General features: G+C 51.7%; 1 protein-coding gene across 1 annotated transcript; it reads right to left on the reverse strand.

Annotated features, from left to right (window-relative positions):
- Nucleotides 1-5,645: 5,645 nt before the first annotated feature.
- On the reverse strand, nucleotides 5,646-6,776 carry ACTBL2 (actin beta like 2; the record flags this gene model as incomplete). Its single annotated transcript, XM_081133253.1, has 1 exon — nucleotides 5,646-6,776. The coding sequence occupies one exon, from the start codon at nucleotides 6,774-6,776 to the stop codon at nucleotides 5,646-5,648; it is 1,131 nt and encodes a 376-aa protein (XP_080989379.1).
- Between the last annotated feature and the right edge of the window lie 5,345 nt (nucleotides 6,777-12,121).

The raw sequence follows: 12,121 nt of genomic DNA on the forward strand, positions 1-12,121 counted from the left end.
TGTTCAATTAGAGGAGACTCAGTTGCTGGTTAGCTAAGAACCGAGGCAAAAGAACAAATGAAGCCGTCGGTGTCTGCTGGTTCTGTGGGTGGCACAGGCCTCTGTGGGCCACCGTGTGACCAGCAGACGGGCCGATGGGCTGCAGTCTCGGCCGCCGTGACCCAGATGCGGAGGTAACGGAAGCGTCGGGCAAAGTCGAAACTCCTCCTCCCCCTTCCCTGCTCTCTGCACCCCAACTGCCAGGGCTTTGTTGATTCAGGTTACACAGCACCACAGAGAGGCGATAACTTTGTTTTCCATTATTGGTGATTTTGGCTGACGGGTCAGGTCACTCAGCAGCAAACCTAGAGTCCAACGTCCACACAGTCGGGCTGAGGCCAGCTAACAGGGAGGAGGTTCTTTTTACTTGTCTCTCTTTTTCTTTGATATAATTCCATTTCCTCTGTTCTGACTTTTGTTTCCCTGAGTCCATCAAAATTTAAAAATTATACTTTTTGTATTTATTTTGCTGTGGCTAATTTCTCCCATTTTGGTAAGATTGACTGTTTAGCCGAGGAGGTAACATTTTGATTCTCACAATTGAATTGATGCATTTTTATTCTAAGTAGGGGCATGTTCTATATTTCTTCCAGCATTTCACCCATTCCTCCTCCAGAAATTATAGATTTCACATGCAATAAGCTCTTAAGTTACTCTGGTAATCGGAGATTTATAAAGAGCTTATAATTCCGCGGAAACCTCCCACTCATGGACCGTAAACACCATGGTTGCCCGGAGGAGCCCAGCTTTCCCGCCGATGAACGCGACTTTGTCTCCACTGGGGAGGCAGCTCCTCCCTAATTATCCAGTATAAAAAAATAAACTAATTTAATTCCTCAGTTAGAAGCAGGGGGTGGCATTCTGGGACGTGCTCAGTGGCCCACGAGTATGCAGGAGCCGGGAAGTTAAGATGCCACGTTGACGCCTGGCTTTCCTTGCTCACCCCAACCTGTGGAACAGCTGGGAGACGCCTCTCACTGGGACGCTCCCACGAAGGGGCAGGGAGCGGGCGGGGCCCCATCCTCCGGCTGGTCCTTGCAGCTGGTCTCCCTCACCACGCGCATCGCGCGGTCCGTGGATCGTCACAAACGCCTCGTTTCCAAGTCCAGAGAGAAAGACTTGGCTTTTGACTCGACTCACATGTTGTCAAAAAGCCAATTAAACAAGATTTTCCGTTGTTAAGTGGTGTCGGGGCGTGGGCCAGATGAAAGGCCTGCCGTCATATCACGCCGGTACCTCCGTGGACTAGATGTGACCGACCCTAAACGATAAGGTGGTCAGGACGGAGGATTTGGAACAAGATGAAAAACACGGCGAGCTGCTCGAGGGGGCTCTGTGGTCTTTATTACTCATGGTGTTCGTTTAAAAATGACATTTATAGTCCAGACAGCTCCTTTCATATTTAAAAAGGAAGTCTTAAAGTATCAATTAATTTTAATGAGCAGTCTCTACTGATACGTATGCATATGTCCCCAGAGACATTCCAACTGTGTTTATCAGCATCTGGAAGCAGTCGTGGGCAAACCGCAAGCCTGGTTCCCAACTTCAAACATTTTTTGAAAGGAACCTTTTGTAAATTCTGGACGGCAGCTAAGAATAGTTACCAGAGAAACACGCTTTTCAATATATTATTATGTCTGAGTTATTAGGGAGCCAGATGCCTGAAACTCAACTCTAGAGAAATCTGGAGCTTAGGAAAAACATCAGCAAGGATGCAAATACATTAGAAGAGCTGACTGTGCTATTGTGCTCACTGAAAGGTTTTATTAAAAATTATTTTTTAGAAAGATGAAGGGAGAGGGAGAGAGAGAGAAACATTGATGTGAGAGAGAGACATCGATCGGCTGCCTCCTGCCCGCCCCCTACTGGGGATCGAGCCCCCAGCCTGGGCCTGGGCCCTGACCGGCAATCGAACCAGTGACCTTTCAGTGCTCAAGACGACACCCACCCAGCCCACTGAGCCACGGCGGCCTGGGCTCGCCCAGAGGCTCTTGCTCTCACTCTCTCCTCCCTCCCACCCCCTTCCCCTCCCCTCCTCTCTCACACGCACTATCGAGGTCACATAGCTACCACACCTCCAAACATGACGTCGATTGATCCTTTGACCGGCCAGAAGGATGGGAAACTTTTGCTGAGAAGTAAAAACTTAAAAAATCCAGCTCTGCCTGCTGAGAAGGACGAGAGAAGTGGGTGGAAGAGGGAAGAGAAGACCGAGAAAGAAGATGCGCCCCAGCGGAGAGACAGACACACCGCGAAGGTGGCAGGACCAGGGGACCCGGCGCCGGGAGCAGAGGAGCAGATGGATGACGCAGGGCTGTGACTCATGCTCACCAGGGTCCAAGGACCCCCTAGTTAGTCGTCCGGACCGTGCCTGCTGAGCTAATGCTGTGTGTCCGGCACCAGGGAGATCTCAGGAGGCTGAAAGGTGAACAAATCTGCTCCTGCCTCTGCCCTCCAGGAGCGAGGGAGGGTGTGGACCCCTGGTGCGGGCTCGGCGCTGTGGGCGTGCCCACGTCCGTCGGGAGCACAAAGGAGGGGCTTGTGGCTTCCCCTTGGAGAGGCGGAGGGACGGCTGGAAAAGGTTCGCAGAAGGGTGACGCTTGAGCTGAGCCTCAGAGGCGATGTGCCTTATGGCTTCTGGCATCGCCCGGTGGAAGCATCCAGAATGAGAATTTCCACCCTACCAAGCCCAGCAAGCAGTGGGCGTAGCAGTGCCTTGGCCGTGTTTATGTTCAGTACAACTCGTGTGTCCCGTGAGACTAACTCAGTGACTCCATCCGTTCCGTGAACTGTTCTCTGGTCGCCCCGGCCGCCTCTGTCCTGTTCGGATGATCATGGTGTTAGCCTGACAGCCACCCGTGGGCCCTGCCTCCGGTGCGCACGGTCTCCCGCCACTGCGTCAGTTCCCCGAGGTCCTGAAACGCTTCCCTAGTAAACGCCGGCACAGGGCGTGGAATCCGTGGTTGCGAAAGGTGTAAGTAAACGTGGTAAGGCCCTTGGCACCTCCAAGGATTATTCTTTGATCATCTGGAAACTGTAAGGCTCATTTCTAGGCCCTTTTCTGTTATAAAATTGTGAATGTCGGGTTCCGGCGTGACTGTTCCTCGTTACTGAAAAGTCGGCTCGCTTAGGGGAGGGGCACGGAGGCGTTGGGTTTGGACCATGTCACCCGTGGCCAGGAAATAAGGGGGGGGGGCGTGGCACAGCCCTAGCCCTGGCGCCCTGTCAGGTGGACCATGGGGGACAGTGGAAGTCGCGCAGTGGTGGGAACGTCGCCTGTGACCGCCCGTCACACTGCCCCATCGCCCGAGAGCGAGGGGAAGGCCAGCGCACGCTGTCCTGCCCTCGGACTCTGCGCCGTGTGCTGGGTTCTGGTTGTTCAGAGCCTCGAGCTGGCTGCACAGTTGGGTTCTTAGTGCTCAGCCTCGACCTCCCGGATCAGAATCTCTGAGCCCAGGGCCGGAGAATCTGCATTTATTTAAAGTTCTCTCAGGAATTTGGTTGACCAGCCGGGTTGGTGAACCACCGGTGAAGAGCAAGCCAGTTGTGTTACCTAAAGAGACGGCATTGATTCTAAAATATGCAGTCGTGAGGCGGACTCTTTCCACATTAAATGCACCCGTGAGTCTAGGTGACGGGCAGGAGAGCGTCCAGGGGTCCTAGGCTTAGGTTTCTGCCTGCGTCACGGAACCAGGGCCCAGCAGCTCCCTCCTGGACGTCACCTCACCTGTCCCAGGTGTTTCCTGGGGTGGGAGATGGGGCTTTCCTGGTACTCGAGGGTGCTGGTCAGAGCGTTTGCAGGGACAACTCTGCAAATAGAAGATGTTGCAGCAGATAAATCCAGGATGTTATTATTATTGTTGTTATAATCTCTGCCTCTTAATTACCCGGAGACCAGTTCATCCACTAAGGCCCAGCTTTTAAATCAAGATTGCCAGGAATTTATACCTTTACCTGACTACTGCACTTTCTTTTGGAAAAAAGTTGCCTTTTGATGTTTACATGATCGAATGAACCCGGTGCAGAATGATAACATGTGAAGGACTAGGTCACGTGTACGGAAAGTGATCTTCTCTGCGTCACTCTCCATTTCTTTGGGGAGAGTTGAGGGGAAATAACAAGAAATGCACGTGTAACGAAAGCAATTGTAAATGTTTAAAGCAAAGGAGAAAGGAAACCCCAAGTCTTGTAAAAGAAAGTGCCTTTGGAGATTAATTTTGATTTAATGCATGTTTTACAACTGTGTTGTCAGATAAAGGAAATAAGAAACAATCGAATTTTTGAAAAGATTTACCTTAAGCAAAAAATGCTTAAACGCTCCAGTTCAGAGCTTTGAAGCACAATAAGTTTTCCAACTAAAAGGAAAAAAGAAATTCCTTCCTCTTAAGAATCTGCTGATGGCTTAATAAGCAACCCCCCAAATATTTCACAATTTCAGGAAAAAAAACAGAAAAATACAAATAACTCTGATATCCAGATAATCAGAAATCATGGCATGTACTGAAACAAATGTGTGTGAAATTGGTTGAAAATAATCATTGGATTCATTAGAAAATTTTAGACATTAAGGGAAGAGACACTGAAATTTTCTAAGATGTGAGAATCTTAGACGTGAAGAAATTTAGCTACTGGACAAAAAACCCAACAGAATTATTCTAAAATATTTACAAAAATAAAACTGGAATTACTACAGCTGAACTATAATTTATAATTTACAGAGATGCTGCAGCTATGTTTCCCACAGTGAAATCATTGAGAATAGAAATATCCAAAATCATGGCCCACAGAGATTATTCAAGACATGAGCAATCATGCCAAGAAATCGAAATAAAATTATTCTGGTCAAACATTAGCATAATGACATTGATTTGATCTTACAATACCTTTCTATTTTAAAAGTCAGGCATTATCCGTAGTTTTACTGTTTTACAAGTAGAATGAAGTTCAGCAGGTATGACATTAAAATTTGCGTGTGACCAGCAGAACTCGACTCTGATCTGAAAATGTAGTTGATAAATAAACAACATCAGTGGAATATGTTTCATTATGCGTATTTAATACGAAAAAAATAATTAAAATACGGAGTCACTAAAACTGACTGTTGGGGAGTAAAGACATTCACATCAGCTGCTCAGAGGGCCAGATTTTTCAGTACATTTAAGATATTCTGTTTCCCTGGTGCTTACGTGTTTACAGATATTATTGACCCTTAGGCTTCATTATCTTTATACAAAGAAGTAAAATAAAACAACAATACTAATTCACAAGCCTCACTTGCCGAACCGATACGTGTTTTTACAGGGCTGTCCCGCCGCTGTGGTCAGCTGTGTCCAGCGGGAACTCGTTTTCAAAGCTGGGAAAGTCCAGCTCTCGGCTCCGGAGCGTCTCTTGGGGCTTCACGCCCCGGGACTTGCTTTCATCGAGTCCCCCTGAAGCCGGCCGAGGTCCGGGTGTGGCCGGCTGGGCGGGAGCCGGGAGCCCGGGATGGAGACGAGTTCGAGGGTCCCGCACTGGCGGGCGCGGGCTCCCACCTCGACTGCGCTGAGCGTGGACCCAGGCGGCGCCGTGGCGAGGGCGAGGAAAGGGCCCCCCGCGCGGCGGCTCGTTCAGAAGCATTTCCTGTGCACGATGGGAGGGCCGGCCTCGTCGTACTCCTGCTTGCTGATCCACATCTGCTGGAAGGTGGACAGTGAGGCCAGGATGGAGCCGCCGATCCACACCGAGTACTTGCGCTCCGGCGGGGCGATGATCTTGATCTTCATGGTGCCGGGGGCCAGGCCCAGCACCTCCTTCTGCATCCGGTCGGCGATGCCCGGGTACATGGTGCTGCCCCCGGAGAGCACGGTGTTGGCGTACAGGTCCTTGCGGATGTCCACGTCGCACCTCATGATGGAGTTGAAGGCCGTCTCGTGGATGCCCCTGGACTCGATGCCCAGGAGCGAGGGCTGGAACATGGCTTCGGGGCACCGAAAGCGCTCGTTCCCGATGGTGATCACCTGCCCGTCGGGAAGCTCATAGCTCCTGTCCAGCGAGGAAGACGCGGCCGCGCTGGCCATCTCCTGCTCGAAGTCCAGGGCCACGTAGCACAGCTTCTCCTTGACGTCCCGGACGATCTCCCGCTCGGCCGTGGTGGTGAAGCTGTAGCCCCGCTCCGTGAGGATCTTCATGAGGTAGTCGGTCAGGTCCCTGCCGGCCAGGTCCAGACGCAGGATGGCGTGGGGCAGGGCGTAGCCCTCGTAGATGGGCACCGTGTGGGTGACGCCATCCCCAGAATCCATCACGATGCCCGTGGTCCGGCCGGAGGCGTAGAGGGACAGCACCGCCTGGATGGCCACGTACATGGCCGGGGTGTTGAAGGCCTCGAACATGATCTGGGTCATCTTTTCCCGGTTGATCTTGGGGTTCAGGGGGGCCTCGGTCAGCAGCACCGGGTGCTCCTCGGGGGCCACGCGCAGCTCGTTGTAGAAGGTGTGGTGCCAGACCTTCTCCATGTCGTCCCAGCTGGTGACCACGCCGTGCTCGATGGGGTACTTCAGGGTCAGGATGCCGCGCTTGCTCTGGGCCTCGTCGCCCACGTAGCAGTCCTTCTGCCCCATGCCCACCATGACGCCCTGGTGCCGGGGCCGCCCGACCATGGAGGGGAACACAGCCCGGGGGGCGTCGTCACCACCAAAGCCCGCCTTGCACACCCCCGACCCGTTGTCCACCACCAAGGCGGACAGCTCGTCACTGGTCATGGCGCCGGCCGGAATCTTCCAGGCGGGTGGACGGACGTTAAATGTAGAGTGAATAGCAGACGCCGGGTGCGAGTGCGAGACGGGGCGGGCGGAGAACACTCCAGAGCTGCCTGCGGACGGGGGAGCCGGTGCCCTGGCCACAGGGATTTAAAGGTACGGCCAGCCGGCCCCGCCCATCCCTGCCCCCCCCACAGCTCAGCGTTTCTGGGTGGCGTTGCCTTCGAGGTATTAATGATGATGGTGATGGTATAAACTTAGTGGACCTGCCTCGTAAAGAGAAAATGGGCTACCGACTGGCCACACTCAGGCTGTAACTAGGCCACCCGCCCACGGCTTCGCCAGGCCTCTGGGCGACCGCGACGGGGAGCCTGGGTGCAAAGCAGTAGGTGTGAGTAACCCGGTCAGAAGGCCACTTCCGCCCTCTGCGTCCATTTTCTCCCCCCGACTTCTCGCACATCTCGTTAGGGTCATCGTGAGCCCCCGTCGGGTTATCGCTGCCCAGCGGACTGCGGGTTGTCCAGTTCTGGGCGCCAGCCAGGCTCTCTGCCCCGAAGGACGCTCCTGTGAGACGTGTCCCCGTGGGTGACCCAGGGTGAGGGCAGGAGGGGGTGAGAGGTGAGACGCTGATTCAGTTTCGGAAGCCACTGCCTCACTCCCGAGGGGGCTCTGTGCCGGGCAGGATATGGCTCAATGTGGCTTTTTCTTTTTTAGCCCGGGGAGCAGTTTTTCAGGGATCTCAGGAGACACAGCTGGGAAGTTATTTCAGGTGCCCGGGGCTAGTAAGGCCTCCCGAGGGTGTTTTTATTTATCCTTTGCCGATGGCCGGGCAGCATGTTACCTGCGGACGGAAAAGGGGTGGGTGGGCAGGGGCACCCTTTGGGGTGGGGTTCAGGGGCTGAGGGGCACAGAGCTCACAGGGAAGGCAGGAAATCAGGTGAACGAGGGGCAGCAGGGGGCAGAACTCGAAGCCCGACTGTGCTGGTTCTTCTTCCCTTTAGTTATCACGTGTCTGAGTCCAGGAAAAATGCCCCCAAGAAGTTTCCGAGAGGGGGCGCTGTGCTTGGTGCAGATTCCAGTGGCTCGTTGGGGCCCCCCTAGGCGTAGGGTGGAGCCAGCCGACTGGGTCCCCGTCTACTCATTGTTCCAAAAAGATCTTCTAATTTTTAATTTTCAGTATTTGTAAAATAAGTAGCTGCCTGAATTCCCGCTTATCTTGAAACCCTAGGAAGATCAGCAGCATTGGTCCCTGTTCCCGACTGCAGCTGCGTGGAAGGGGCTCGGGCCCCGCCCGGGTCCCTGCTCTGCCCGGGCTCCTGTCCCCGGGGCGGCGAGTTTCCCGCGTCTCAGACGCTGAAGAGGAGCCCACGTGGGGGGCTGGGGGGGCAGGGCGGGGGAGCCCGTGTCCCGCCTCCTGTCTTGTTTTGGGGATGGTTCGGTATCTACAGAGAGGAAAACCACTACGTGTCCGAGTTTCTTTAATTACCTGACAGATGCGCAGATATAACACGGAGTCTTTAGGGGAGAAAGGAATAAATATAATTGATGACCAGAGGGAAAGGCGGGGGAGGCAGAAGAGGGTGGAGGGAGATGGAAGGAGATGGAAGGGACTCGACTGGGGGTGGTGAGCACCCAGTACAATATACAGATGACGTCACAGAATTGTAAAAAAATTAAAAATACCAAACAAACCCTCATGGAAAGAAGATGGTGTGTGTGGGGGGGCGGTTCTGTTCGCCTCTGTGCTACTGAGGACGGGATGTGGCAGAGGGTCTACGTTACGGAAGGAAGGGCTTTAACTACACAGTTAAGAAACTTGCTGAGCATGTTCCGAGTCGCAGCTGCTTCCCGGTGAACCGTCTGCCGCTGTTTCACGGGAGGATTCGGAGGTTGGCTCCTGGAACTGTCTCCCGTCTGGTTGGACAGGTCGAAAGACTGCCCTGGGTTGTTAAATGACTTATCACATCCTGGGGCATCTTCTCTTCAAGGCGGGAAGGCTGCTTTCGCGAGGCGACGGCGGCTCTCGGACGGCTTCAGCTCCTTTTCTGCGGCAGCTGCGAGTCCCCGAGAAAGGGCCCCAGGGATGCTGTGAGCTGAGACTCTGCCGAGGGAAAGTCGGTGGAGCACCCAGAGCAGGTCCTCGCTTCGTTCCGTCCAGCTCCGAATGGAACCGGGGGCAAGCCAGGGGAGCCCCAGAAAGAGGCTTTGGATTCAAGCAAGAGAGGAAGAGTTTTTTTGCTGATACCCCTGGTTAATATAAATGATATTTTCAGTTAGAACCATAAAGGAAAGAAGAAAAAAGCTGTCAGATTAGATTAGAGGTTAATTAGAAGTATTGGATGGAACATAAAAAAAAAGAAATCAGAAATAGTAACACCAGGGTAATATCTGCATAGTAAGGACAGTTGATCCTGAACAATGCTGGGGTCAGGGGCTCCGACCCCCATACACTCAAAATCTGTGTATAACTTTTGACTCCCCCAAAACTTTACTAATAACCTACTGCTGACCAGAAGCCTTACTAAGAACATAAACAGTCCATTAACACACTGTGTATGTTATATAGATTATTTACTATACTGCAATAATTAAGCTTGATAAAAATGGTTATTAAGAAAATCCTAAGGAAGGGAAATGCATTTATAGATTTATTGAAAAATATTTATGTGTAAATGGACCAGCTCAGTTCAAACCCGTGTTGTTCAAGAGTCAACTGTAGAGTGACTGGGGAGAGATATGGAGCAGGATTTCATTTATTTTATGCAGATCACACATTCATTATGAAAATAAAAGATTAGCATGTGACTCACACATGAACTGGGCGCTCCTTGCTCTAAAGCTGTCGATGACCCCCATTCGCCGCAGAACAAAGCCCACGCTGCTCCGTGTGGACCAAAAGGCCCTCTATTGTCTGGCTCCCACCTGCCTCCCGGGCCTGATCTTTACCACCCTCCTCCCCCCACCCAGTCTCCCGGCCTAATTGCTATGTGGGTTCCCTGGACCTGCTGACGTGGCTCAGTGCCTTAACAATGTCCTGCCCGCCTGCTCTGTCCTCTGGTGCTCCGTCCATCGCAGAGGCTCACCGGCTTCCCCGTGAGGCCCTCTCATCTCCCAGGAGGAGTTCATCCCTGGCACCTCTCAAGTCCCACGGCCTCAGCTTGTATCCCCGGTGCCCTCACCCTTTCTCTTTACCGCTGTGCTCATGGTTGACGCTCCCACACTCACTCTCTGGCTCAGGCTCCACTCTGTTTCCACAAGTGCCTATAACAGGGTCTTGAGGGGGTCACTGTGTAATCACGGCAGCTCAGATGGAAGGGAGGGAGATAGATTCTGCCTCTTGATGGGCTGAGCTGCAAAATCTTATTTGCTGCAGAAGGCTGCGGGTGCAGAGAGAGGGAAAGTTGTGACCGGTTTTGTAAACAATCAAAAGACAAAAAAGTATTGGAACCTCATTAAAGCAGAAAAATACCTAATCTCACCATCCAGAGGTAATCGCTGCTGTGATTCTCACATACTTTCCTACGTAGCTGAGACCTTGTAAACAGAAAACTTGGTATGTTGTTTTTCATATTCATCAGTACATCATAAACATTTCCCGTGTCATATAAAATACAAACAACAAATGAACTTCTAGCAGATATTTTGTAAGGGTCTTTCCCCTCTATAAGATAAAATAACTTAATGAATTGGATTATTCATATTTCCTGAAATTGGCTGGGGGACAGTCCCAGTTTCAAATTATGCTATCCACTGGTCAAATCGTTTGATCTTTGAGGAAATAAGCATCTGTGTCCGTGGAGATGGGCTGTCAGGAAAGTCGACTCTGCGACGTATGAGACACTTCTCAGTTTTACTGTATTTGACAGTAAGGACAACATGTATGCGTAGTGTCCTTTTAAAAACTTTTAAGAACTTTCTTTGCCCCATCTCACTTGATTTTCACAATCACTCTCTGTAAACGGGTGATGTTTTTGGTGCAAGCCGAACACATTAATATCTAACATAATGTAAATGTTAATAACGCTCTCCATCCTAAATAACAGTTTGCATTTGTCTAAGAAAGGGCTTCCTCATAGATTCTTTAGGAGAACTGGGTTGTAAAAAGTTCATGGAGCCCAACTGGCGTGGCCCAGCGGTTGAGCATCGACCTGGGATCCAGGAGATCGCGGTTCGATTCCCGGTCAGGGCACAGGCCCGGGCTGCGGGCTCGATCCCCAGTCGGGAGCGTGCAGGAGGCAGCCGATCAGTGGCTCTCTCTCATCATTGATGTTTCTCTCTCTCTCTCCCTCTCCCTTCCTCTCTCTGAAATCAATAAAAACATAAAAAAGAAGTTGTAAACAGTGGCTCGCCATAAAACCCTGTGCTTTTTCCTCTGTGTCACGGAGGTGGGAGGCGAGTGCGTCGCCCGCCTGTAGGCTTGTGGTCGAGCCCTTGGAGCTGGAGCAGAGCTACTGGGCTTCCCGTGCCCTAGATGGCAGCAACGTTCTTCAGTGGCCACCTCACTGTCGCCAGCGACACCAGCCTCTGCTCAGGTCCCTCCTCTTCAGTCTTTGCTCTCAAATTTACCTTTAAATTCACTGCTGTTTCTGTGGCTGCCTGGCTCAGTGAGTCTACTAGTTATTAACGAGGAAACGTGATTTCTCCTTTGTATGAAGAAGGATGGTTTCGTATTTCCAGGACCACCCGCACATCTAGACCAGGGTTTCTCAACATCGATATTGACACCGGGGCTGGGTCCTTCCGTCGAGGGGCTGTCCTGTGCCTTATAGGACGTTTAACCCCATCTCCGGCCCTTACCCACTAGGTGCCAATAGCTGCCATTTGTGACAACCAAAGACATCCCAGACATTGTCAAGGGTCCCCTGGTGGCAAAATTGCCCCTGCTGAGAACCCCTGCCCTGGGTGGTCTCAAGCCTCCCCAAAGACTGGGCCCTGGCATTCCTACCCATTTCGTTTGTAGGTTGGAGTGGATAGATGAAGTTGTACCTACTTACAACCTAAATATACCCTATCTGTTTGTTTGTTTACTTGGAGGATACATTTTCTGGGGAAGAAAAAATGAAGTAGAAAAAACAAAGGTGCGATATAGACGTTCTGGGGAGATATGGGTTTCAGGTGATAGTCCCTATAAATCATCACTGGAAACACGATTCCGTCACTTTCTATTCCTTCTGACTTTAACCGGCCTCGCTGACTGTGAGTCATGAGAGGAGGGAAATCGGACGGCGTATACTTACCAAAAACTCTCAGTGTATGGAAAAGGTTCAGAGTTGGAAAAAGTTTCCAGTTGGGAAGGACTTTAGGGGTCCCTTGGTCTAACTTCTGAATCTCTCCAATCTGGATGCAGG

Source organism: Miniopterus schreibersii (genome assembly GCF_964146895.1).
Source record: "Miniopterus schreibersii genome assembly, chromosome: 3".
NCBI lineage: Eukaryota > Metazoa > Chordata > Mammalia > Chiroptera > Miniopteridae > Miniopterus > Miniopterus schreibersii.